This window comes from Bos indicus x Bos taurus, chromosome 2, assembly GCF_003369695.1.
Source record: "Bos indicus x Bos taurus breed Angus x Brahman F1 hybrid chromosome 2, Bos_hybrid_MaternalHap_v2.0, whole genome shotgun sequence".
Classification (NCBI taxonomy): domain Eukaryota; kingdom Metazoa; phylum Chordata; class Mammalia; order Artiodactyla; family Bovidae; genus Bos; species Bos indicus x Bos taurus.
In genome coordinates this window covers 128,099,980-128,126,900 of record NC_040077.1, presented here as the reverse complement: position 1 = coordinate 128,126,900, position 26,921 = coordinate 128,099,980, and the positions used below count along the sequence as shown (strand labels likewise).

The following is a 26,921-nucleotide window of genomic DNA, read 5'->3' as shown; positions in this document are numbered from 1 at the left end:
AGGCTCTTTAGTTCTGTAAGGGTGGTGTCATCTGCATATCTGAAGTTATTGATATTTTCTCCTGGCAATCTTGATTCCAGCTCATGCTTCATCTAGCCCAGCATTTCTCATGATGTACTCTGCATATAAGTTAAATAAGCAGAGTGACATTATACAGCTTTGATATACGCCTTTCCCAATTTGGAACCAGTCTGTTGTTCCATGTCCAGTTCTAACTGTTGCTTCTTGACTTGCACACAAATTTCTCAGGAGGCAGGTCAGGTGGTCTGGTATTCCCATCTCTTTAAATTTTCCACAGTTTGTTGTTTACTGTAAAATTAAATAACAGTACCTACCTTATGTAGTTATTACGAGGATTAAATGAGTTAATATATATAAAGTACTTAAAACAGTATTTGACATGTAGTAAATGCTCAATAAATGTTGTTGTTTGTCATTATCATTTCTAATCTAAACAAGCCTGGTCTGTCAGTTTACAAAGACCAAGCTATCTCTAGTAGAAGAGCTGGCCAGCCCTTGGAAAAGAACTCAGCCATGTAAAAATCCAAGACCCTGGATTTTGATTATGGCCTTCCACTGCATCTGCCACATGACATTGAGCCAAATACTTTCTTGTGACCAGAATAAGTTCCTCCTTTAAAATTCTACCCCTTCTTTCGTGGCATGTATCACATTCTTCCATTATTTCCATTTATTTGTGCTCAGATTAGGCCATTTATTCAGGAAACATAAATTATCAGCAAAGATAAGTGAGATATGGAGAATCCAATACAATATCTTTTTAAATGAAAGAAATGCAAAAGATAATGAAGAAATTTGCAACATAAGTGGAGAAGGGAGAGATGCTATATAGGAGCAAAGTTTTGTATACTACTGAAATTAAGATGGTAATTATAATCACTAGTATAATCACTAGGAAGACAACTCAGAAATATATAGTAAAAGGGAATTAAAATGGTACTCTAGAAAATGTATCTATTTGACATGAAAGAAGGCAGTAATGGAGAAACTGAGGACTAAAAATAGACATACGGGGGAATAATAATGAAATGGCAGAAGTCCTTCTTATCAATAATTATATTAAATGTAAATGGATTAAACTCTGCCCAATTAAAAAGCAGAGATTGGCAGAAATGACTTTTTTTAAATATGACCCAAATATATCCTATCTGTAAGATGTCCTTTAGATTTAAAGACACAAATAGGTTGATGGTAAAAAGATGGGGAAAGATATTCCATTCATTGTAACCAAAGGAGAGCTTGAGTGGGTGTATTAGCACTGGAAAAAATAGACTTTAAGACAAAAATTGTTATGAGTGACGAAGAAGGACATTATATAATGATACAAAAGTCAGTCCATAAGAAGATATAGCAGTTGTAAAATATGTGCACCTAATAGAGTCTTAAAATATATGAAGGAAAAAATGACAGAATTAAAGGAAGAAATAGTTCCACAGTAATAGTTGGACACTTTAATACCATGTTTTTAATAATGGATAGAACAACTGGACAGAAGATCATCAAGGAAATAGAAAACTTGAACAATACCATAAACCAATTAGAGCAAACAGGCATCTATAGAACACTCCACTCAACAGTAGTAAAATACACCTTCTTCTCAAATGCACATGGAACAGTCTCTGGGATAGAGCATATGTTAAGCTACAAAACAAATGTCAAATAAAAGATTGAAGTCATATAAAGCAGGGGTCCCCAACCTCTTGTCGGTGAACCGGTACCTGTCCATGTCCTGTTAGGAACCAGGCCCCACAGCAGGAGGTGAGCAAGGGCAAGCAAGCAAAGCTTCATCTGCTGTTCCTCATCATTCCCATTACTTGTATTACCATCTGAACTGCTTCTCTCCTCTGCCCCCATCCTTGGAAAAATTCTCTTCTACAGAAGTGGTCCCTAGCTCCAAAAAGGTTAGGGACCACTGATACAAAGCATGTCCTCTGATCACAGTGGGATGAAATAAGAAATCAATAACAGAAGGAAATTCAGAGCAGCAAACAGGGAAACTCACAAATATGTGAAAAGGAAGAAAGAGAAATTAGAGACCAGCTGATCCTACAATCCCATGGAAATACCAGGGACTCTAACTAGCCAAAACAGTCTTGGGAAAAGAAGAACAAAGTTGGAAGACTCACACTTCTTGATTTCAAAACTTTTACAAAGCTACAGCAATCAGTGTGGTATTGGCATAAGGATAGATATGCAGATCAGTGGACTATATATAATACAGAGATCAGAAATAAACCAATACCTCTGTGGTCAATTGATAGTTGACGAAGGTGCTAAGACCACTCAACAGGAAAATAATATAGTTTTTTCAAACAAATGATGTAGGGTCAACTAGGATACCCACATGTAGGAAGATGAAGCTGGACTCCTTCCTCATATCATGTAAAAAAAATTAATTCAAAATGGACCAAAGACCTAAATATTCTTGGAAAGAGTTTTTGGAAAGAAAGAGTCTTGGAAAGAAACATAGGTATAAATTTTTGTGACCTTGTATTGGATGATGTTTTTTAAAATTATGATGCCAAAAACCACATAGCAACAGAAGAAAAAAATAATCAATCAATCTTAAAAACTTGTGTTTGTCAAAGCACACTGTCAAGAAAATAAAGCTTTGACCCATAGAATAGGAGAAAATATTTGCAAATCATACATCTGACAAAGGTTTAGTATCTTATAAAGAAAGCTGAGTGCCGAAGAATTGACGCTTTTGAACTGTGGTGTTGGAAAAGGCTCTTGAGAGTCCCTTGGACTGCAAGGAGATCCGATCAGTCCATCCTAAAGGAAATCAGTCCTGAATATTCATTGGAAGGACTGATGCTGAAGCTGAAACTGCAATACTTTGGGCACCTGCTGAGAAGAACTGACTCGTTGTAAAAGACCCTGATGCTGGGAATGATTGAAGGCAGGAGAAGGGGACGACAGAAGATGAGGTGGTTAGATGGCACCACCCACTCAATGGACATGAGTTTGACTAAGCTCTGGGAGTTTGTGATGGACAGGGAAGCCTGGCATGCTGCAGTCCATGGGGTCGCAAAGAGTCAGACACTACTGAGCGATTGAACTGAACTGATATAAAAAAATCTTACAACTCAATAATAAAAAGATAATAAAAATAATAAAAATCTTTTAACAAATGCACAAAGAAATCTTACAACTCAATAATAAAAATTTAAAAATAGGCAAAGGGTTGCACAACATTAAAAATGTACTAAATGCTACTGAATTATATGTTTTAAGATGACTAATAGTCCATTTTATTACATGTGAATTTTAAAAAATAGGTCAAGATTTGAATAAACAATTCTCTGAAGAAGATATAATAATGGCCAATATATAGCTGAAAAGATACTCAACATCATAAGTCATTGCTGCTGCTGCTGCTGCTAAGTCACTTCAGTCGTGTCCAACTCTGTGCAGCCCCATGGACTGCAGCCCACCAGGCTTCTCCGTCCATGGGATTCTCCAGGCAAGAACACTGGAGTGGGCTGCCATTTCCTTCTCCAATGCATGAAAGTGGAAAGTGAAAGTGAAGTCGCTCAGTCATGTCCGACTCTTAGCGACCCCATGGACTGCAGCCCACCAGGCTCCTCCATTCATGGGATTTTCCAGGCAACAGTATTGGAGTGGGGTGCCATAAGTCATTAGGGAAATGCAAATCAAAACCACAATTAGATACCATTTCATACTCTTTGGTATGGCTATCATAATTTTTTTTTTAAAGAGGAAAATAGCAAGTGTTGGCAATGATGTAGGGAAATTAGAACCCTTGTTTGGTGGGAATGTAGATTGTTGTAACCACTATAGGAAACAACTTGGCAGTTCCTCAAAAGTAAAACATAGAGTTACTATGTGACTGAGCAACCCCATTCCTACTAGAAAAATCCCAAGAAAATTGAAAACACACACACACTTATATATACATATATATATATACACACACATATAATGTACACAAACATAACAACAATCATGATAGACAAAAAGTAGAAATAATTCAAATGTAATTGACGAACAGATAAACAAAATGTGGTATATCCATATAGTGGAATATTACTTGGCCATAAGCAGGAATGAAGTGCCGATTTTGTTAGATGAACCCTAAAAACATTATTCTAGGTGAAAGAAGCCAGTCACAAAAGACCACATATGGTAAGGTCCCATTTATGTCCAAAATAGACAAATCCATGGAGACAGCTAGCAGCCTAGTGGTTTCCAGAAAATGAGGGGAGGCGAAATGGGGAATAAATGCTAATGGGTTTGGGATTTCTTTGGGGGGTGATGGAAATGTTCTGGATTTAGTTATCAGTATGGCACAATTCGAGGTTATGTGGCAACTTTGCCTAGAGGTCCAGTGGTTAGGGATGTGGTGCTTTCGCTACTGAGGGCCCAGGTTCAATCCCTGGTCAGGGAACTAATATCCCACAGGCTGTGCAGGGCGGCCAAACAGAAACAGGTTATGTGGCAACTCTGGAAATCAGATGCACCCCACCCCTGCACCCCCCATTTTTGGTTGCTGTTTGTTGTGGTTTGTTATTGTTTGCTTGGTTAGTGATTTTTCTCAACTTTTTTTGGTAAAGTCTATTTTCTGTTGTGTGTGGCTCACCCAAGTCTGTGTGTGTTAGCTTGGTGGTCAGTTTGTGTTTCAGTAGAGTTCCTTGAATGCCTAGAGCAAAAGCAAAACAAGACAAAACTCTCCCAGGCTTTGCAGACTGGCTCTGCTGGGGCACTGCTCCAAGCTTTACCAGTCTGTTTACAACTCTGTCTGAATTCTTGCTGCTTCTCCTCTGCCTGAAGGCTACCAGAGGTGAAGGCTTAGCATCTTCTCAAGTGTTTTATGGAGCACACATCCAGCCCTGGGTATGTGAATTGTCTTCTTGATTCCTCAGGATCCTTGGGAGCTTTTAAAAGCCCTTCCCAACTCACCTTGTCCCCCTATATCTTCCTTCCTGGCTTCTTCATGCCCAGCCTTTCCCTTCTGTCTGTTGTTCATCCCTGTGCTATCCCTTGCTCCAGGCTGCTGTGTCCAATACTTGTACGTTTAAGTGCTTTTGGCAATAGCATCCTGGAAGCTTCCCACCAACCCTGGAATGCCTCCAAGTCAGGCAAAACAAAGGCAAGCCTTTGTGCCAGACAGGTCAGAATCCACAGCCACAATTTCTAACAAATAAAGTCCTTATTGCTCCCTCTGTCCTCATGACGACCATGGGTCTGTAGTTTAAGGAATAGTTGGCAGGTGATTTAAAATGCCGCAGTGCTCTCTGCCCATAAAGCAAGTGCTTCTTTCTTTACCAGGCCTTCCCCTGCTTGTTATAAGTTTTTAACTAGACTCCAGAGTTGTATAAAAATTGATTTAGACAGTGTTTACGAGTTCATTCACGGTTTTTCTGGAAGGATGGTTCCCTGGAGTTCTTTTATTCCACTGTTTTCAGTGCCATTACTTGTAACAACATTGTGAATACACTAGAAACAAAACATTTGAAAAGGTCAAAATGCTGGCTTTTATGGTTTTTTAATTTTGTCTCAATAAAAAAGATAGTGACAAGTTAATTTAAGATATTCCGGGTTCATGGAATGGCCTTAAAAGGCTTTTAGAGCCAGACATGAAGATGGGAAGACATTAAAATACCTTCACAGAGCAAAAAAGTGGGAAACCACCCAACAGTAGAGTGATCCATACTCAGATCAGTGGAAGATGAAAACCACCCACTTGTAAACATCTGGAATAGAGTCACATCTTGAGTCCCAGCCCAGAACTGCTGGATTGTTAGGCGGCCTTGGTCCACCAGGGAAGCGCATCAGTTAGCTGTGGCTGTATAACAAACAACCTAAGCAGCTAAAAACAACAACCATTTTACTGCTCAAATTCTATGGGTCAAAAATCTGGGCAGGATCCAGAAGAACTGAAATCAAGACTTCAAAGAGATATCGGTGCTCTGTTGTTGATTGCTGCACTATTGGCAGCAGTCAAGATGTGGGAACAACCCAAATGTCCATTGATAAATGAAGAAAGAAAATGTGGTATGTACTGCAATGGAATGTGGGATGTTGTTGTTTAGCTGCTAAGTCGTGTCTGACTCTCTGCAACTCCATGCGTGGACTGTAGCCCACCAGACTCCTCTGTCCATGGGATTTCTCAGGCAAGAATACTGGAATAGGTTGCCATTTCGTCCTCCAGGGGATCTTCCTGACCCAGGGATCAAACCCACATCTCCTGCATTGGCAGGCAGATTCTTTACTACTGAGTCGCCAGGGAAGCCCACAATGGAATATTACCCAGCCTTAAAAAAAGAAGGAAATCCTGTAGTATGCCACCACATGGGTTAACCTTGAGGACATTATACAAACTGAAGTAAGTGCTAGACTAAATGTGCCTGTTGTCCTTCTACCCTAATTCATTTGTGGAAGTCATAATTCCCAATGTGATGGTGTTTGGAGATGGGGACTTTGGGAGGCAATTACAAGAATGGGGCATCCATAAATGGGATTAGTGCCATTGTAAGAGAGACAAGACCGAGTTAGTTCTCTTTCTCTACCATGTGAGGACATAGCAAGAAGGTGTCCATCTGCAAGCCAGGAAAAGGGCTTTCACCAGGAACAGAATCACCCAGCACCTTAATCCTGCACCTCTTAGCCTCCAGACCTGTGAGAAATAGTGGCCACTCAGTCTGTCACATTTGTTACAGCAGCCCAAATTGACTGAGGCAATCAGCCAGTTACAGAAAAACAGATACTGCATGATTCTACTTATATGGGGTATCTTAAATAGTCAAACTCATAGAATCAGGGGCTTTACAGGTGCTAGTGGTAAAGAACCCACCTGCTAACCCAGGAGACATAAGAGAAGGGTTCGATCCCTGGGAAGATCCCCTGGAGGAGGAAATGGCAACCCACTCCAGTATTCTTGCTTGGAGAATCCCACGGACAAAGCAGCCTGACAGGTCACAATCCATGCATGTGGTCGCAAAGAGTCGGACACAACTAAAGTGTCTTAGTACACACATGCATGGGGAGTGCGTTTATAATACCTTAGGTAAAGGACCAGGTTATCATCTTATTTCTATAAAATATATTAACATTTCTATTGACATCTAAATTTATGGACGGAAAATTTTTTTTACAAAAAACAAAACATTTGCAGTAACTGTCTATGATTTTTTTAATCTTGTATTATTCTTTTCATTTATATTTCCTAATTATTCTATAGTGAATATATATTTGGTTATCACTGTATAAAGTTTTCTTTTAAAAAAATGTCATGCTAACGAATCTGAACCTCATTCTTAAGGTGACATAAATTAGATTTTTATAAATTAAAGAAGTAAAAGTGTCATCAGCAACTTTGCCAGTTAAAAGAGTCTCACTGAGACCCCTCTGGGAAGAGGAAGACTCCATTGATTAGATGGCGAACATATCCCTGCCTGTGTTTTTCCTGTAAATTCTGACTTCTGTGCCAGCCTGTGCCAAGTCAATATAGTAAGGGGACTGGGAGAGCAGACTTGGGCCTTATCAGATCCTTGGGGTCAGTGGGCAGAAGTTGGTGCTTTCTGGTAGTGTCCAGTTCTTAGGCTATGTTCTCTAAACTAGCAAGGCAGCCAGATGAAACTCGGGCAGAAAAATTCCAGTAGAGGGTCTGAGGAGGCGTGGTTTTGTAATGAAGGTTGTTTTTCTGATTTTGTTTTGGAACAGCAAACAGTTGGGTTCAAACTGTTTGAACAGTTTGTGTTCTGGGTCCCCTTGGCTTAGGCCCAGCTCATTCATGTCTGCTTCTGTGAACTTTCCTTACAGGAAAACTTGATCGGTGCTCTCCTGGCCATTTTCGGGCACCTTGTGGTCAGCATTGCACTGAATCTCCAGGTATGTTTCCATCGCCAGCACTGCCTAGCGCAGAGATGTAGCCAGAGTCGGGTTATCTGGGGCAGGCGTGTCTGCCTCCTCCCAGTGGGATGTTGCCCCCCATCCCGGGGTTGGGACAATACATGGTGGATGGTTCCAGGATTCTCTCTTGTTTCTATGCCCCACTTCATCCCCCATCATCCCTCAACTATGAAGACAGCGCTCTCTGTTATTTAGAAGTCTCTAGGTGGGGTGGGGAGTGCCCTGGAGCAGCTGCTGTGGACGCCCTGCCCCACATGCCCTTGGCCTAGTTGAGATCCCAGGCAGCTGTGGTTTGGCGTGAGCTCAGAACACCGTGGGAATGACCCCCACTGGCTGCAGGTGCAGCTAGACAACCAGCTGCGTGTGTTGGGTGCTGGTGTGGTTGTTAATGCCCCAGGGCAGCCTTCAACCCATGGGGGTTGGGGTTCAATGGATAAACACCCCCAGCCCCCCGTCCTTGGGTTGGATGGTTCTGAGGAGCGTTCACAGGGTCGCTTAAAGGGTCCTCAGTGGAATTGAGCCCCAGTTGCCTTAAGCACTAACTCACCCTCTAGTGTACCCGTCAATGACCTTCTTCCCTAGCCTGTCTCGCTTTGCACCTCCCTGATTTTGCTTCCTGGAATCACCTCCCAAATCTATGCCCTGCTTCCTAGCCCTTGTTTCAAGGACTGCTTCTGGGAGGCCCAGCATAAGACTTGACACCTGAGACCTCCCTGGGGGTCCAGTGGCTAAGCTCCATGCTCCCAATGCAGGGGGCCCGGGTTCAGTCCCGGGTCAGGGAACTAGACCCCACATGTTACAACTAAAGATTCCACATGCCACAACTTAAAAAGAAAGAAAAAAACAGACTGGACGCCGGCAAGCCGGACAAACACAGCACATGACTAATCCTTTCCCTCCATGCTGCCCCAGCTTCAGCGAGCAAGCTGCTCCGCCTCTCTAGAGCGGGCACATGGAAACTCTGCTTCCGCGTGTGCACACGTGTGTGTTTCTGAGGCTGCGTGGTCTCCTGGCTCCTCGTCTGACTCCCTCTCCTCCCTCTGCACACCAGCTCCTCTGCTTCCGTTTCTGCTTCTACACAACCCCGCACCATGATCCAACCCACGTGGCAGGCTTGACCCTCTGAGTCAGCATGCCTTTGGGGCTTTCCTTAGTCACTGCCTCAGGGTCTGTGTCCCAAGTTCACATTTCCAGAACTAGGAACACTGTCCCTGCTTGGGCCAAGTGTCCTCCCAAGGGAGGGGAAGACCCACTAACACTCACAGTCTGCCCAGCAGCGCTGTGGGCATTTCTCCAAAAAAGAGTGTATCCAGGTGGGCACCCTGAACACGGGGACTTCTGAGCCTTGCAGTTAGAGGGTCAACCCGAGGGCCAGGCTAAAGTGGGGGTCCATAGGTCATGGCTCTCACCCCAGACTGCCCGTTGCCTGTGATGTACATCAGAAATGCACATTTCCAGGCCTTGCCCACACCTCCCCTCTGAGAATGAGGCCCAGACACATGTATTTTTTTAAAGCTTCCTGGAGAATGTAAAGCCTTGCAGCCAGTTTGAGAGCTCTTGTCTCAGTGTTTACTCTTCTCTGAGGGAGGACTCAGAAAACTCTGACAATCTCCCCCAAGTTATTTTTAAGAGTTGGGGGAAGGGTGTGGATTTAGGATTCGTGTGCTGTAGCATCTTTTCCCCAGAGATCTGGATGAATCGTGTTCTTTCTTGGACTTCTAGAAGTACTGCCACATCCGCCTCGCAGGCTCCAAGGACCCTCGGGCCTATTTCAAGACCAAGACATGGTGGCTGGGCCTGTTCCTGATGCTTCTGGGCGAGTTGGGCGTGTTTGCCTCCTACGCCTTTGCTCCTCTCTCTCTGATCGTGCCCCTCAGCGCTGTCTCTGTGATAGGTAAGACACAGCTCCCGCCCCACCCCTCCCCTGGGACTCGCCCACCTCTGTGATCAGTGTCACCACCAGGATCAAAGAGACCTGTTCAACAAGCCAGCTTTTGCTTTGCTAATAAAACCTAACACTTACAAAGGGCTTCGTACACAGCAGCCCCTACTCTAAGCACTTACAGATACTGATTCTCCTGGCAGCCTTTTGAGGGAGACACTGTTATTATTCTCATTTTACAGATAAGGAAACTGAGGCACAGAGTGGTGAAGCTGCTTTTCCCAAATCACACAGCTAGTAAGGAGCAGGGCTGGGATGCACACCAGGCTATTTGCCTCCCAAATCTGTTTAAGATTCAGAACGTTCATCAGAGTTGCTTTTTATTTCTACTGCAGAAGGAAGATTAACCTTGACCCGTTCATCCTAACACCATGAAAATAAACTAAGCTTTCATAGAATTCAGATATCTCACACCATGTGAGCCAGCAGAGAAGCCCCTGTAAGGAATGCATATTCACCTTATTCACTGATCTTTTTACATCCACTGATATAATTTTAAAAACATCATCAACTTTCTCATCTGCCATTTTTTCTGTAATTTTTGTAATCACTGAACCAGTGTTTCAGAATGTTTAAACCATCTAGAAGACGAAGGAGTTTTGATGTTCATGAGGTCACAAATAAAATAGAATTAGAAAAAATTCTTTTTTCGTTAAATAAAAGATTTTAGTAGATTAGTGGACAATAGTTTTTTTGTACATAGGAGCAAGAACAGTGAACTTGCTTTGAAATATTTCCTTTCATCTTACTGGCAAGGACTGTAGTGCTGAGAAGCTCTTCCCTGCTCTTAAAGGAGAAAATCATATTTTGAGTCTTAATCCTCCTGGAATTAAGAGGCCCTTCTAAGAGGGCCAGCAGGGATGGTGTATGCCTGGCAATTATAGCCCCTCCTGTACCCAAGGCAGACATCACTAATCAATCATAGTCTTCCTTCCTCGTGAGCCTGGATGGGCCCTCAGAATCCTCAGGGCTTCAGGCAGTCATTACCAATTACCAGGAGTTGGCAAAGGAGTGGAAACTTATTTCCTTTCCCTCATCCTATTTATTGAAAGCCCCTCTTTCTTGACCAGGGTGGGTAAACAGGCAGCCTACAAGATGACCAAGATCTTCAGGTATGCCATGTTCTTACCCACACAATATTGTTTCAAAATATCATTTGAGTGCCTTTCACTGAGGCAAGTTGTCTACCATAGTCATGACTTCTCCCTACTGTCTTACATCTGGCCCACGTTTCACACCTGTGTTGTTGCTCATCCCAACAGGGTTTTAATAGATTTGTCCTCTGTGCATTGCTGATCTGTCCAAAGGGCTCTCAGAACCTTTATTCACAAAGAGGAATATGTGACTGAATGACAGGTGCTTTAAATACTAGCCTTTAAAGTTTAATAAGGATCAAATAACCAAATTCTTTAAAATAGAGCAAATTATAATGATGAAATTCAGGGATCAGCCCTTGGAAATTACAGAGATCTTAGAGCTTCTTAGTCACCCAGAAAAAAATAACATTAAAAATAAATAAATATTAAAATAATAACCACCATTTGTTGGTTACCTATTACATATTAGTCACTGTTCCAGATGCTTTAATAATAATAATAGCTCAGTTATTGATCACAAACTGTGTGATAAATAATTTGCATGTGTTATCTCATTTAATTGACCCTATAACTCTGTGTGCTCAGTTGCTTAGTTGTGTCCAACTCTTTTGCAACCCCATGGGCTATAGCTTGCCAGGCTCCTCTGTCCATGGAATTTTTCCAGGCAAGAATACTGGAGTGGGTTGCCATTTCCTTCTCCAGGGAGAAGTAGGTATTTTCAGTGGTGTACTGATAAACGAACTTGAGAGAGAGAAAATGAAAGAAGAGAGAAGGTGAAAGGAGGTAGGGAAAGGACAGAACAGTAAGAAAGAAAAGGAAGACCTGATTTGTAGTATTTCTGGTATAAATACTCACACTGTGGCTGATTCCGAGCTATTCGTGGTTTCCTGACTACTAACGCTCAGCCCGCTGGTGCAGGCTGAATCAGGAAAGGAATTCTCAGGTGAAGTGACCAACCCAGAAAACGCAGCCAGAAGAGGCAGACCTGAGACAGTAATCCAGGGCTATTCACAATCAATGCCAGCCTCCTCTTTTAGGACAGTCATGAGGACGTTTGAACATGTCTGCAAGCTTGGAAGAGTCAGGGAGAGAAAAGAACCAGGGGGAAACATCAGAAGTGGACATTGCCGTGAAGGAGCAGGACCCCTGGCCTCCAGCGGTCCTAGATTTGAGCCTTTTCTTGGCAGCTGCATGGTCTTGAGGGGTTCCTTTCCCTCTCTCAGCCTCCGTGTCCCCATGTTTCACATGGAATCATAATAGTGCCCACCCCAAAGAGTGGATGTGCCAGAAAGAACTTCTGTGAGTTGCTGGTCATACAGCAAATAGTCAACCGCTGGTGCTCCTGGCCTTGTAGGAAATCCTCAGGGAGGCTCAGAGAGGAGCCTCTGTTTTGAAGATGGACATTGCAAGGGACTGAGCTCTTGGGGGCATGAGTAAGAGCTTAGAAAGTACCAAGCTCCAGTGCAAATGAGCCGACCCAGAGGGCGTGGGTGAAGGGACTCGCATTTGACTGACAGGAGCTTCAGTTCTCTTCTTCTGCTGTTCTTTCCTTACAGCCAGCGCCATCATAGGAATCATATTCATCAAAGAAAAATGGAAACCTAAAGACTTCCTGAGTAAGTTCATTGGTTTGAGCCTGTGTTCATAGTTTTATTCTTGTGTCTTTTTTCACTATAAATCCAGCTCCTCCCAATCTAGAGATCATCTGTCTCCTTCTCCTCCGTGTGGTTCTATATCCCACCCTCAGCAGGCTACTGAGGGCTGGGTTTTCTAATCAGTGATTCCCAAACCTGGCTATCCATCAGAACCATCTGTGAGACTTTTTAAAATGGGCTTTCATTCATTGCATATAATCAGTATTTATTGAACATCTATTGTTGGGATTTTAGTAGGCCCGGTAAAAGGCTCCCTCTTTCCCTGAGTTTTAAAGCAATGGGAACTAAACAAGGAAGCCAAACAGGAGATCAGAAGTTATGTCTTATTACTAACGAAAGTTAGGTTAGAACATGCAGCCGCATGAACTTGTTTACATTCTCCTCCGGTATGCCCCAGCCCCCACCTAGACCTTAGGCCAGCCTCCCAAGGAAATATTTAGGTTTACAGAATGGAACACTTATCCAGAATTACTGCCGTACATTCATATCCTGTGGCAGAGAAGGGAGAAAAAAGAACAAAACCCGAGTGTTTAAATTCTTTTCATAGATTATCTGCATTCAGTTGAGAAATGTGGACCAATGGGGCAAGAAGCAGAAGTGTGTGTCCATTGGAGGCCCCTCCACACAGAAACCCAAGGGGTGGGGAAGAAGTTACCTACTAAGTTCCACTCTCTGCCGTGGGTGCTGAGGATATAGCAGTAGGAGAGATGGAGGTTACAATCTAATGTATATATTATATATATATATGTGTGTGTGCGTGCAGACATGCTGAGTCGCTTCAGTCGTGTCCAACTCTTGGACCCTATGGACTGTAGCCTGCCAGGCTCCTCAGTCCATGGGGTTCTCCAAGCAAGAATACTGGAGTGGGTTGCCATACCCTTCTTCTTCCCAGCCCTGGGATCAAACCTGAGGCTCCTGCATTGCAAACAATTCTTTACCACTGAGTCAACTGGAAAAGCCCTATATATATATATCTGTATACATCTGTATACATGTTTATATATAATAAACAAGTGAACTATATGACTAAATCAACAAGATAATTCTGGATCTTAGTGAGTGCTTCAGAGAAAACAATGCTTTTTGGTGGGGCACTGGGAACATGGGGATACTTTTCCTAGACTGGTCAGGGATAGACTCTCTGAAGAGGTGGGGCCCAGACCCAAGTAATACTGAAGAGACTACCACTGCCAAGGTCTGTGGGCAAAGTGTTCCATGCAGAGGAAGCAGCAGGTGCAAAGGCCCTGAGGCTGGGATAAGTTTGGCATATCTGGTATCAGTAAGGCCAGCACAGCTGTAAGGTGATGAGTACAGGAAGAAGGAGGACATGAGAGCAAGGACACATGAGGACTGGATGATGTAGGACCTTACAAGCCATGCTAGGAAGTGACATAATGGTGGGTCCAGGCTGTATTCCCAGAGACTTTGAATCTGGGCTGAGGGCCCTAGGCATTTGCATTCTTACAAAGCTCCCCAGGATGAAGTATATTTGTCTGCAACTTGCTTTGGAATATATCCAAAAATAACCTGGCTTGAAGAATGAGTGGAGGGATGAAGAAAATGGATCAATAGCCGATAGAGCAAGTATAAGAAAATGTCAATTTAGAATCTTGCTGTGGGACTATGAGTGCTTTCTATACAACTCTTTCAACTTTTCCGTGTGTCTGAGAGTTTCTAAATACAAAACGTCAGGGAGAAGAAACTCCCAAGATGCTGCAGACATACAGCCAGGTTTGAGAACCACTGTTCTGAATCATTGGTGACGAGTAAGAGCAAGACTGGAAGAGGAGGTGGAAAAAGAAAAGAATCTAACTCTGGAAAAAGCAGAACTACTGTTCAGCAAGTCTAATCAAGGCTATGGTTTTTCCCGTAGTCATGTATGGATGTGAGAGTTGGACTATAAAGAAAGCTGAGTCCTGAAGAACTGATGCTTTTGAACTGTGGTGTTGGAAAAGACTCTTGAGAGTCCCTTGGACCACGAGGAGATCCAATCAGTCCATCCTAAAGGAAATCAGTCCTGAATATTCAATGGAAGGACTGATGTTGAAGCTGAAACTCCAATACTTTGGCCACCTGATGTGAAGAACTGACTCACTGGAAAAGACCTTGATGCTGGGAAAGATTGAAGGCTGGAGGAGAAGGGGATGACAGAGGATGAGATGGTTGGATGGCATCACCAACTCAATGGACATGAGTCTGAGTAAACTCCGTCAGTTGGTGATGGACAGGGAAGCCTGGTGTGCTGAAGTCCATGGGGTCGCAAAGAGTCAGACACAATTGAGCGACTGAACTGAGCTGAACTGAACTGTTCAGCAAATAAACCACGCTGCAAAGACTCAGAATGATTTGTAGTAATTCTGAGAAGGAGAGGGGTGGGGCTGGGCTGATTCAGAGACCAGTGTAAAGGTTTGTGTCCCTTCCAGGGTCAGTCTAGGTGGTCCTGGAATGAGCAGCACACCCTATGTGAATTGGAAAAAGATGCCCCTCTGGCCATCTGTAGTTCTGTGGGCACCTGCCTTGGTGAGCAGAGCTTGGGCTAGATTTTAGCCCTCCTCGCTGCCATTGTGCAGTGAGCAACCTGCACAGTTGTGTGTGGCCACCCTGCTTAAAGTTCCATGAAATTCAGCAAACATTCACCCAGTGCTAGTCCTTTGCTGGACAATGCAGGCATATTGATGAGTGAGACCTGTCCCTGCCTGCAGAGAACTTAAAGAAATAGGCTTGCACAGAACTTACCCTGTTGAGTTTAACCATGGCTGCTTCATTTGCTGAGCAATTTAATAACTAGTTTTTTTTTTAACACCTTTTGAGGCCTAGAATGTAAATCAGTTCAGTTCAGTCGCTCAGTCATGTCCGACTCTTTGCGACCCCATGAATCACAGCACACCGGGCCTCCCTGTCCATCACCAACTCCCGGAGTGCTGGGGACCAGCCCCAGCTGATCCAGGGTATTCGAAGGAGAGACGGCCTAGGCGACTATTTATATGCTAATTAGAGATATAGAGAACAATAGAATGAGGATAGCTCAGTAGGAAAATTCAGTGGAGAAAAGAAGCTGAGTAGCTTGGTTTACGCGGGAGACCAATAAAACTTCAAGACAAGAAGTTTGCACCACTTACGTAGGCCGCAGGCGCCCTCTCGAATAGCGGAAGGTGCCTCACCCTAGACACCTTCTCGAGTGGGTCTTAGAAGCCCAGGCATAATTAGTAAGCGTGGTGGGTTCCGCGCTCCAGATGGAGACTCAGCTGGAAGTTAAAGGGAAGAATGACATGGGGAGACCAAGCGTTGGTGAACAAGGCCCGTAGCTTTATTTTTAACAGGGGCTTTTATACCCTAAGTTACACATAGAGGATAATAGGGGATGCAAAGTCAGCAGTCTTTGATTCTTATCAAAAACCAAGGTTTCTTTCCTGCAAATTTATCTTATACAAACGGTTTAGGTGATTTACATCATCTTCTGGCCAGAAGGCCTACTAACATTTTATGACTCTTGACAAGGACTTATCAACAAAGACTTATTTTCTCTAAGAGTAATTATTTTAAGGTTTGGCACCATCTTCCAAAGATAAAATTGCATTCCTATAGGGCGGATGTGTAATGGGCTTACAACAAAGAAAAGAATTTATTACCTTAAGGGTCTAAAGTTACTAACACCAAGGCCACTACTTATTTTTTCTATATACCAACTATTAATTAATACACATTCAAGGATACAATTCAGGGGATGTGAAAACTTGGCAACAAGTATTGACTCATCAATGAAATCCTTTACTAGTTTATTCTGACAGTTTTTAACTCTCTGAGAGGCTCTAAGCTATTTGAATATCTTAAGCTTCCCGTGCCTCTGGAGGCTGGGAGACTGTAAACAATCGTATGCATAGCTGCAGGAGTCCGGCTAAACTTGTCAGGCGAGTTAGAGAGCCATCTGAGGGGTTTGGATTTAAACACTCCTAATTGCCCAGGAACTTTATTAATTGGAGCTGTAAGTTAACTCTTTGACAGAGAGAGAGAGATGGCAGTAGGGGACAGCCCCCAGTAAAGTCAGAGGTGAGAGCACAAAGCAATAAAGTAGGCAGACTCTGGTTTTTGGGGGGGAAATGTTCGAGAATATCTGGGCGGACTCCTGAGGCTCGATCCCGCCTTTGCGTATGCCGAGCCTCCTTCCTCATGACCTTTGTCACGAGTGGAATGCCTCACCGGCTCCCGGCACCGGAGTTCACTCAAACTCATGTCCATCAAGTCAGTGATGCCATCCATCCGTCTCATCCTCTGTCATCCCCTTCTCCTGCCCCCAATCCCTCTCAGCATCAGAGTTTTTTCCAATGAGTCAACTCTTCACATGAGGTGGCCAAAGTATTGGAGTTTCAGCTTTAGCGTCAGTCCTTCCAATGAACACCCAGGACTGATCTCCTTTAGGATGGACTGGTTGGATCTCCTTGCAGTCCAAGGGATTCTCAAGAGTCTTCTCCAACACCACAGTTCAAAAGCATCAATTATTTGGTGCTCAGCTTTCTTCAAAGTCCAAATCTCACATCCATACATGACCACTGGAAAAACCATAGCCTTGAGTAGACAGACCTTTGTTGGCAAAGTAATATCTCTGCTTTTTAATATGCTATCTAGGTTGGTCATAACTTTCCTTCCAAGGAGTAAGCATTGAAAATAAAGGACATTTAATGTGGTATCACATTTCCTAGATACGGTAGAATGGAACTGCTGCTGCTGCTGCTAAGTCGCTTCAGTCATGTCCAACTCTGTGCGACCCCATAGACAGCAGCCCACCAGGCTCCCCCGTCCCTGGGATTCTCCAGGCAAGAACACTGGAGTGGGTTTCCATTTCCTTCCAATGCATGAAAATGAAAAGTGAAAGTGAAGTCACTCAGTTGTGCCCGACTCTTCACGACCCCATGGACTGCAGCCTACCAGGCTCCTCCGTCCATGGGATTTTCCAGGCAAGAGTACTGGAGTGGGGTGCCATCACCTTCTCCAGGTAGAATGGAACAGGTATAGTTATTTCTATCACAGGAAAATCCAGAGTCCTGTGGTCACCATATGTGCAGCTCAAAAGTCATAGCCCTTTTCAGCTTGCCTGGAGCTGGGCTCCCTCAACCTCGGAAGCTTTTCAGCAACCCCACAGGGTTCAGCCAGAGTGTGACAGGACCCTGGGGAAGAGTCAGGAGACTCTGGACCTTCACCCAGGAGCATGTTCCCTGGGCCACCAACAGTCTCTGACAAGTCTGTGGAGCAGTGCTGATGGTACTTAGATAGTTCCCTGGGAGTAGTTCAAACAGCCAACTGGGAGAGGATTAGACAGTTTTTTAAAAATTGTATGTGTTCATGCAAGATTGTGTTTGTGAGATTCTTCTGTATCTCGGCCTGTGGTGGTAGTTCCTTCAGTCTCACTGCTGTATGTTGGTCTGCGTGTGAATAGGACACAATTTATCATTTCTACTGTTGATGGCATTTAAGCAGTCTCCAGTCTTGGATTATAATAAATCATGTTGCCATGAAAATTTCTGTGCCTGTCATTTGGAAAACATAGGCTCTGAAGGCTTGCTTTTGAGGGTTATATATATATATTTTTTTAAATCTTGCCCATCTAGCTTTAGAATGTTCCTTATAAAATACACGTTAAACCAGAGCACAATACCAAAACAACTAGAATGAAAAAGAAAAAATATGCAGTTTTACTCATACTGTACTGGTGGGAGTGGAAGTTGGGGTACAGCTACTTTGGAAAACCATGACAATACCTACTAAACTGAACATCTGCATGTCCTGGGACCCAGGAATTCCGCTCCTAGTTTTATGCCCAACAGAAGTACATGCATTTGTTTTCCAAATGACATGCACAGGAACCTTCATAGCAACATGATTTGTTATAACCCAAGACTGGAGACTACTTAAATGCCCATCAACAGTGAAAATGATAAATTGTGTCCTGTTCACACGTGGGCCACCATGCAGCAGTGAGAATGAAGAAACTATCACCACAGGCCAGGATACAGATGAACCTCACAAACATAATCTTGCAAGAACACAGGCACGAGAAAACACAGTGTATGATTCCATCGATATAAAGTGCAAACCCAGGCAAACGATCAGTGCCGGCAGAAGTCAAAGTGTCACCCTGGGGTGGAGTCTACTGACGGGAAGGGGACACAAAGTGAGGATTTGGGGGTCCTGCTAACATTCCTTTTCTCCACCTGGGTGCTGGTGACATGGTGAGTTCACTTTGTAAAAATTCATCCAGCACTTTTTGTTATGCATGCTCTACCTCATTAAAATTTTTTTTCATGTTAAATGTTATTTTTTTAAATGACATTCATGGAGATATCAGAGAAGGCAATGGCACCCCACTCCAGTACTCTTGCCTGGAAAATCCCATGGACAGAGAAGCCTGGTGGGCTGCAGTCCATGGGGTCACTAAGAGTTGAACACGACTGAGAGACTTCACTTTCACTTTTCACTTTCATGCATTGGAGAAGGAAATGGCACCCCACTCCAGTGTTCTTGCCTGGAGAATCCCAGGGACGGGGGAGCCTGGTGGGCTGCCGTCTATGGGGTCACACAGAGTTGGACATGACTGAAGCAACTTAGCAGCAGCAGCAGCAGCAGCATGGGGATATTCTCTCTTTTTTTTTTTTTTAAGTAAAGAAAAACCGAAAATTCAGAGAATAGCAGGTCCTCATGTGTTGCCCCAGAGGCACGTGCTGGCCTGGCCAATGGCTGCAGTGAGCCATGCGACACCTCCTTCTCCCTGCAGGGCGCTACATCTTATCCTTCGTTGGCTGCGGTCTGGCCATCGTGGGTACCTACTTGCTGGTGACATTCGGACCCAACAGTCATGAGAAGATGACAGGCGATAACATCATCAGGCACCTCGTGAGCTGGCCTTTTCTCCTGTACATGGTACGAGAAATTCCGGTCCTTCCACCTGAGGTGGTGGGTATGGGGATGGAGTCCTAGAAACCGAAAACCTGAATTCCCAGCAAGACGGGGTTCACAGGCATCATGCAGTATTTCACAGCGCTGAACACCATGCTCGCGGGAGTATGTCATTCCCGGTCAAGTGTTTTCTTTTTTCCCCACTGTGTCCTGAGTAATGTCTAAAACTGCATGTATAATATGACAACTTGATTTTTTAGAGGTATTTGTAGGTCTGTACCATATCTGTAAAATAATGGACAGAAAAACAGAAACTCCATGAGTAGTTGTCTCTGGGAGATGGAATTATGCTTGTGTTTTTTATTTTGTCTTTGTCTTTACATATCGCTACATTGAGCGTTTAAAACAGTTAAGGTAAGAAAAAAAAGTTAAAATTGTAAGCAGTTACTTCTCTTTGGCCAGTATCACACAGCTGATAGAAGCTGATAGAAAAATGAGAGACAATGGGAACTTTATTTCCTAAACCCCCAACTGGAGCTCAGTCCTCTGCTCCAGTTACATCCTGGTTGGGTCTACGAGTAGACTAAACAAGGACATTCAAGGTATTTGATAAAGCTACTGGTATATTCCTGCTCCATGCATGGCACCATGTTAAATGTTTTTTAGTATATTATCTGTCACCAAAAATAATCAATAAACCAAGAGTTTTATGTGAGCTAGACTATGGACCATAGCCCTGGAGACAGCCTCTCAGGTCACACTGAGGATCTGCTCTGGGGAAGCCTGGTTTTCAGCACAATTTTGTATCTTGTCAGGTCAAAGAACATTAAACAAGTCAAAGATGTGCTCTTTCAAGTTAAAAAAACAGATCAGCAAACAGCAAGTCCGTCTGTCCATGGTACCTGGGGAGGGAATCTTATCATCGAAGGGGTAGCAGAAAAGAAGGCATTTAATTTTTTTTAACATGAACATTCTTTACTTCTGGTCAGTGTTCCCTTTTCTTTCATAATTAAAGCAGATGTACGATGCATGTAACAAGCTGTTTTAGTTAGCGTAAAATTTTGAATTAAACCGTGTATAAACCAGAACGACTTCCCCAGACCTCAGGATGTGAAAATGTGTTTCATCACCTCTCAGATTCCCTCAACAGTCCTATAACACAGGCGTTCTTCTCTCCATTTTATGGACTAGAAAACCGGATCTCAGGGTTAGGAGGTTTCCCAGAGTCCCCTGAGGGCAGAGCTGGGCCCGAAGCCTGCCTGCCTGGCCTTGCGTGTCACCACAGCCTGCTGACCACGGCATTCACTGGTGTTGCCTCAGCCGCCTGGGCCTGCTTCAGAGGCCCCAAGCGTCCTTTCCCCTCAGATTTCCCACAAATCAGAGGACTTAATGTTTCTGCAAGGTTGGGGCTGTGTTATCTCCAGACCGCCACCGGCCCCAGCTTTGACCCGGTGGGCCTAGAAAAGTGTCTGCCGGGCAGAGCCAGACACCCACCTTTTCAGGAAATGCTTGACCTCAGAACACAGACTTCTCTTTACAGAGTCCTGGGCTCGAGTCCATTCCTTACTGTGTAGCCATTACCAAGGCCCTTGGCCACGTGTTCTGCCTCCTTCTCTGTAAATCAGCGGATCCCTGGACCTGCAGTGGTTGTCGGGAGAGACACAGATGGTGTGGGAACCACCTGGCCCGTGACTAATGCTCAGTGACCCATTCAGTTTATCTTCCTCCATCATTACTGTGAGGCAGCTGGAGGAATTTGGCCAAATCAAATTCAATAAATGAGTGTCTTCTCTGTGGCAGACACTGTGGATACAAAAACTAAATGAGACATACTCACAGAACTCGTGGTCCATCAGGAGGCAGCAGCGCATACACAGTCAGCTCGCACTAGGATGCCAAGCGCTCTCCCGGAATGCATTCAAGCATCATGAAAATGGTGGGGAAACTGGCCCCACCCCTACCCCCAGCCAGAATCCACACCCATCAGTTGGAAATACTGAGGAATAACTGTGCATCTGCTTGATGGCGTATTCTGCAGCAATGAAAGATAATTATGACAACTTCATAAAACATGAAAATTGTTTATGTAACTAAAAATGGCCCAGCACAAAATTGGGCTTGGACGGTGATGGCAAGTAGATAAAACAGGTATTCACTGTGACAGAGACCGGAGGACACAGGAAAATGAAAGCTGCTGTGTTTTGTGGTCTCATAATTATGAGGAATTTTAAAAAATGGTTTTCTTCTTACAATGCCGATTAATATTTCCGTATTGGTTTTTATGGTAAACAAACTCCGGTGGGAGGTCAAGGCAGGCAAATGGAGCTGAGCTGTTGTTTTAGTTTTGCTAAACTAAAGCCCAGTGACGCTGGGCTTGCTTCACTCCCTGGAAGAGTATTGCCAGTGTCTGGACCTTTTTAAGGAGTAGAAAGGATAAGTTGTTGCCGTAAGGGCGGGGAACTTCTCAAACTTTAGAGTTCTCTAATTTTACATTTTCTGGTAGGATTCTTTGCTTGTAGCCCACGAGGCTCCTCTGTCCATGGAGTTCTCCAGGCAAGAATACAGGAGTGGGTAGCCATTCCCTTCTCCGGGGAATCTTCCAGACCCAGGGACTGAACGTGGGGAGCATCTTCTGAACACAAGACACAGGGCTGCAGCAGCATAGCCTAGTGGGAAAGCTCATGTGTCCTGGAGCCAAACTGTCCGGGTTCGAACCCCATTTGCTAGCTTGGGATTGCAGTAGTATCTGCTTCCTAGAATTATGGCGCTGATTTAACGAGTTGAGTGAGTAAAGATAACATGCTTAGAAGACAGCCAGGCAGGTTCATGAGCTCGTTAAGCATAGGCTGGGATCACGGCCCTGTGAGTTAGGAATTATTGTCATTATCCCCATTTCACAGAGGCGGTAACTGAGGTTCAGAGAACTTAAGTGGCCTGCCCAAGGTCACCCGGCTAGTTTAGAAGGAGGTCCAAGCTCAGAACTGGGCGTCCCTGACTCCAGATGTCCTCTCCTTCCAACTCTGCCAAGCGGCACACAGTAGTGGCCTGGTTATCGAGCGACTGGTATATATAGACCTACGTACTTTACCGAAGAGCTCTTCTCAGCAGACAAGCGTCTCCCTCTGTGACCGGCTCCCCAGTTTCAGTGGGCGTTACCATGGAGCAGTGAAGGGGGTCACCAGCCCAGCCTGGTGAACCTTGACCATCCAGGACAAGGTGGACGTGAGGCTGGCACAGCACCCTCAGAGCCCCCCGACGAGGTGGACTCCCCCGCAGGGTGGGGGTTAGAGGGACTCAGCGTTCCCTGCTTCCCTGCAGGATGTGTAGCAGGGGTCTGGGAAATGTTTCAATTCTCTTTCCACACGGAGGGCCTGAAGCTGGTGCGGTCCGCAGCATAAGCTCCAGCCCAGCCCACCAGGGTCTCCTGGTCTTGCCCGTCGCCCCCCGCTGACCTCCCCTCTTGCTGTTCTCTGCAGCTCGTGGAGATCATTCTCTTCTGCCTGCTGCTGTACTTCTACAAGGAGAGGAACGCCAATAACATCGTGGTGATTCTCCTCTTGGTGGCCTTACTCGGTAAGTGAGGGTCCGGGTGGTTGAGTTTTGCCACTTCCCTGGTGGCTCAGACGGTAAAGCATCTGCCTATAATGCGGGAGACCCGGGTTTGATCCCTGGGTCAGGAAGAGCCTTTGAAGAAGGAAATGGCAACCCACTCCAGTACTCTTGCCTGGAAAATCCCATAGACGGTGGAGCCTGATAGGCTACAGTCCATGGGGTCGAAAAGATTTGGACACGACTAAACCACTTCACTTTCTTTTCTTTTTCTTTAAGTAGCACCAAAAGGAAATAATGGGTTTTGTTTACCGAGCTGCGGGCCGCTGGACCCAGGAGCTGCTGGAAGCCGGCTCAGGCTGGTCCCTCTGCATCAGAGGCTACCAGGGCTGGGTTCCTGCTAACTAGACACAGACCTTGTTAGTTTCTTTTTTTTTTTTTTTTTGATTGGAGGATAATTGCTTTACAATATTGTGTTGGTGTCTGCCATGCATCAGCATGTATCAGCCATAGATATACATCTGTCCCCTCCCTCTAGAACCTCCATCCCACCCCTCTAGGTGGTCACAGAGCCCTAGTTTGAGTTCCCTGAGTCATATAGCAAATTCCCACTGGCTATCTATGGGCCTCGTCAGTTTCTTCTTTAGGGTTAGGGTTAGGGTTCAGCGTTCGGTGTTCTTGCTCAAATACCAAGTCTCCTAAGTGCCAGGAGAGGTGCTGCAAACTAGCTAGAGCAGTGAGCCAGACAGACCCCCCTCCGCTCAGGCTGCTGTTATTCTAAAGGGAGGAGAATGACAGTAAGTGAGCTGACAAATGTATAAACAGTGTTAAGTTTGAGCAGTGACAATTAACAGTGACAAAGAAGAAAGCAGAGTAAGGGTGGAGGGGGCGACTGGAAGTTAATTCAGAGAAGTCAGGGGTGAAGCGGGCTCCAACGGCGGAGTCCCTAAGGATGCTTGTAAGACCTGTCAAAGGTGAAGACTTAATTCTGGATTTAAAGGCAAGAATTGATTTCGATTTCTCTCTCTCTCTCTCTTTTTCCTTTTAGAGGCACAGTGGGTACAGTGGGGGAAATGGCTCCTAAATCAGACTGGGGTGAGGCTCTCAGCCCGCATAGGGTTAGAGCTGCTAAGAGGAGCCATGAGAAGCACCCCTTCCTCCTGGGGAGGGAAAAGTGGGCGCCGCCCCACCACTGCCTCCTAGGGACTGTGTGTCAGCCACATGGTCCCCTAAACATGGGCCTCAGAGAACACCCAGATCTCAGGGCCGGGAGGGGGGTCAAACAAGGTGAGCGCTGATCCCCAGTGTCCTGTCGAGAGCGAGTCCACTCCAGTAGCAGGCCGTAGACCACGCAGATCCGAGTCATTGTTTGATAGGGTTCCACTGTTTCTTCTTTAACAGCTTTGTGCATGCTGAATCGCTTCAGTCGTGTCCGACTGTTTGCCCATGGACTGTAGCCCACCAGGCTCCTCTGTCCATGGAATTCTCCAGGCAAGAATACTGGAGTAGGTTGCAATACCCACCTCCAAGGGATCTTTCCAACCCAGGGATCAAACCCACATCTCTTCTGTATCCTGCATTGGCAGGCGGCTTCTCTACCAGCAGTGACCACCTGGGAGGCCCTTAAACAGCTTTACAGAGATCTTATTTGCAGACCATAAAGTTCACCTGTTCAAAGTGTATAGTTCAGTGATTTTTAGTATATTCACAAAGGATGTAACATCATCATAATTGAATTTTAGAATGTTTTTGTAGTCCCTCAAAAGAAACACCATGCCCGCTGGCAGTCACTCCTCATCTTCCCATCCTCCGAGCCCATGGAAGTGGAAGTAGAAAGTGAAGTCGCTCAGTCGTGTCCAACTCTTTGCGACCCCATGGACTGTAGCATGCCAGGCTCCTCTCTATCCATGAAATTCTCCAGGCAAGATTACTGGAGTGTGTTGCCATTTCCTTTTCCAGGGGATCTTCCCGACCCAGGGATCAAACCTGGTTCTCCTGCACTGCAGGCAGACTCTTTACCGTCTGAGCTACCAGGGAAGCCCATGGCCAGTCACTAATGTACTTACTGTCTCTATGGATTTGCCTTTCTGGACATACTATATAAGTGGAATCATACACCCTGTGGCCATTTGTTACTGGCCTCTTTCACTGAGCATCGTGTTCGAGAGGATTCATTCCTGTTGTAGCATGACTCAGGGGCCCATTCCTTGATGATTTTGTTTGCAAAGTGGGTTGGAACATCATGGTCCCAAACCTTCTCTCTTGGTGAATCAGAAGACCAGAGATTACCGAGGCATGTTAGCCAGTTCCCTTCTGTCCCCTCCTCACTAACAAGGGCAGTCCGGAGGAAGTGCTTATGTAAACTGGCTGCTGACATTTGAAGACTGCAGCCTAAGTAGCTGCTGCTGCTAAGTCACTTCAGTTGTGTCCGACTCTGTGCGACCCCATAGACAGCAGCCCATCAGGCTCCCCCGTCCCTGGGATTCTCCAGGCAAGAACACTGGAGTGGGTTGCCATTTCCTTCTCCAGTGCATGAAAGTGAAAAGTGAAAGTGAAGTCGCTCAGTCGTGTCTGACTCTTCGCGACCCCATGGACTGCAGCCCACCAGGCTCCTCCATCCATGGGATATTCCAGGCAAGAGTACTGGAGTGGGGTGCCATTGCCTTCTCCGCTAAGTAGCTGAGGGGCCACCAAAAGTCACCATGCGTGATGGGCTGTTGGCAGGAGAAGGCAAAATGTGCAGAAGCTGAGAAAACAGGAAAGCAGAGCATTACAGCCAGGACAAGGACCTTTAGTTGTACCATACTTGGGAGCTTCTTTTGACTCCTGCTATGGCAGGGGAATCTGATAGTTTAGAGTGAGAGGTCATTTCTGCAGTGCTGGGTAAAGCAGTGGGCTCTACAGTGAGGTGAGCAAGACAGTCCACTGGGCGTATGGGAAGAAAAAAGTACTCAAACCGGTATTCATTTTTATCTTCACCTTTTAAGTGAAGGACATATGTTTCCTGCATATGTTTTATAATATACATACTATAAAAGCCCAGAGTTAACTTGACTCTAATTTTAAAATAAATAAGCATACATATTTGAAAAGTATATACATATGCGTAGGGGTGTGCATTCTAAAACCTCTAGTCTAGGAAAATGTTTTTAAAAATACAACTGGTTAAGCATTTTAAAAGACCAAAAAGGGACTTCCCTGGCATTCCAGTGGCTAAGACTCCACGCTCCCAGTGCTAGGGACCTGGGTTCGATCTCTGGTCAGGGAACTAGATCATACATGCAGGCAGCTAAGACCTGGGAGGCCAAATAAACACATAAAAATAAAATTTAAAAAAGACCAAAAAAGCTCTTTACGCATTTTCCCTGTGATTGCCTTGAGGTCGTGTTCCAGACCCGGCGCCGCCGCTCTAGGGTTCCATGTGGACTCACTGCCCTTTTTTGGTTGAGTTCAGAAGGGACATTTGGAAATACCTGTTGGTGCTGTGCTTGCCTAGCTGCTTCCACGGGAGAGCACAGAAGACCTTCTCACTGTGTGAATCTCGGGCGGGGCTCTGCCCTCGGTTCCCACATGTCCTTGTTAACCTTCCGCAGGCTCCATGACTGTGGTGACGGTGAAGGCTGTGGCCGGGATGCTGGTCTTGTCCATACAGGGGAACCTGCAGCTCGACTACCCCATCTTCTATGTGATGTTCGTGTGCATGGTGGCGACCGCCATCTATCAAGCCGCGTGAGTTGCAGAGTCTTTTTTCCCTGGGCCTCCCCACAAAGGTCTCTTCCAGCTTCTGGGTCCTATCACGGTTGTTTTTGAAGCTGTAGGGAAGGGAGAACATTCACAGGCAGCCTGTCACCAGGGTTTGGCATCCACTGTGGAGCGAGAAGTTTCGCTCATTTG

At 45.1% G+C, this 26,921-nt stretch overlaps 1 protein-coding gene across 4 annotated transcripts in view; it reads left to right on the top strand.

The window, feature by feature from the left end:
• The window catches only part of NIPAL3 (NIPA like domain containing 3), a 57,260-nt gene that overhangs the window by 16,675 nt on the left and 13,664 nt on the right, over positions 1 to 26,921 (top strand). For all 4 annotated transcript variants that reach the window (XM_027520299.1, XM_027520300.1, XM_027520294.1 and 1 more), the window contains 6 exons: positions 7,807 to 7,875; positions 9,619 to 9,790; positions 12,492 to 12,551; positions 19,357 to 19,502; positions 22,955 to 23,051; positions 26,621 to 26,756. In XM_027520299.1, coding sequence (XP_027376100.1) covers positions 7,807 to 7,875; positions 9,619 to 9,790; positions 12,492 to 12,551; positions 19,357 to 19,502; positions 22,955 to 23,051; positions 26,621 to 26,756 — 680 coding nt within the window. The remainder of the gene's footprint in view (positions 1 to 7,806; positions 7,876 to 9,618; positions 9,791 to 12,491; positions 12,552 to 19,356; positions 19,503 to 22,954; positions 23,052 to 26,620; positions 26,757 to 26,921) is intronic.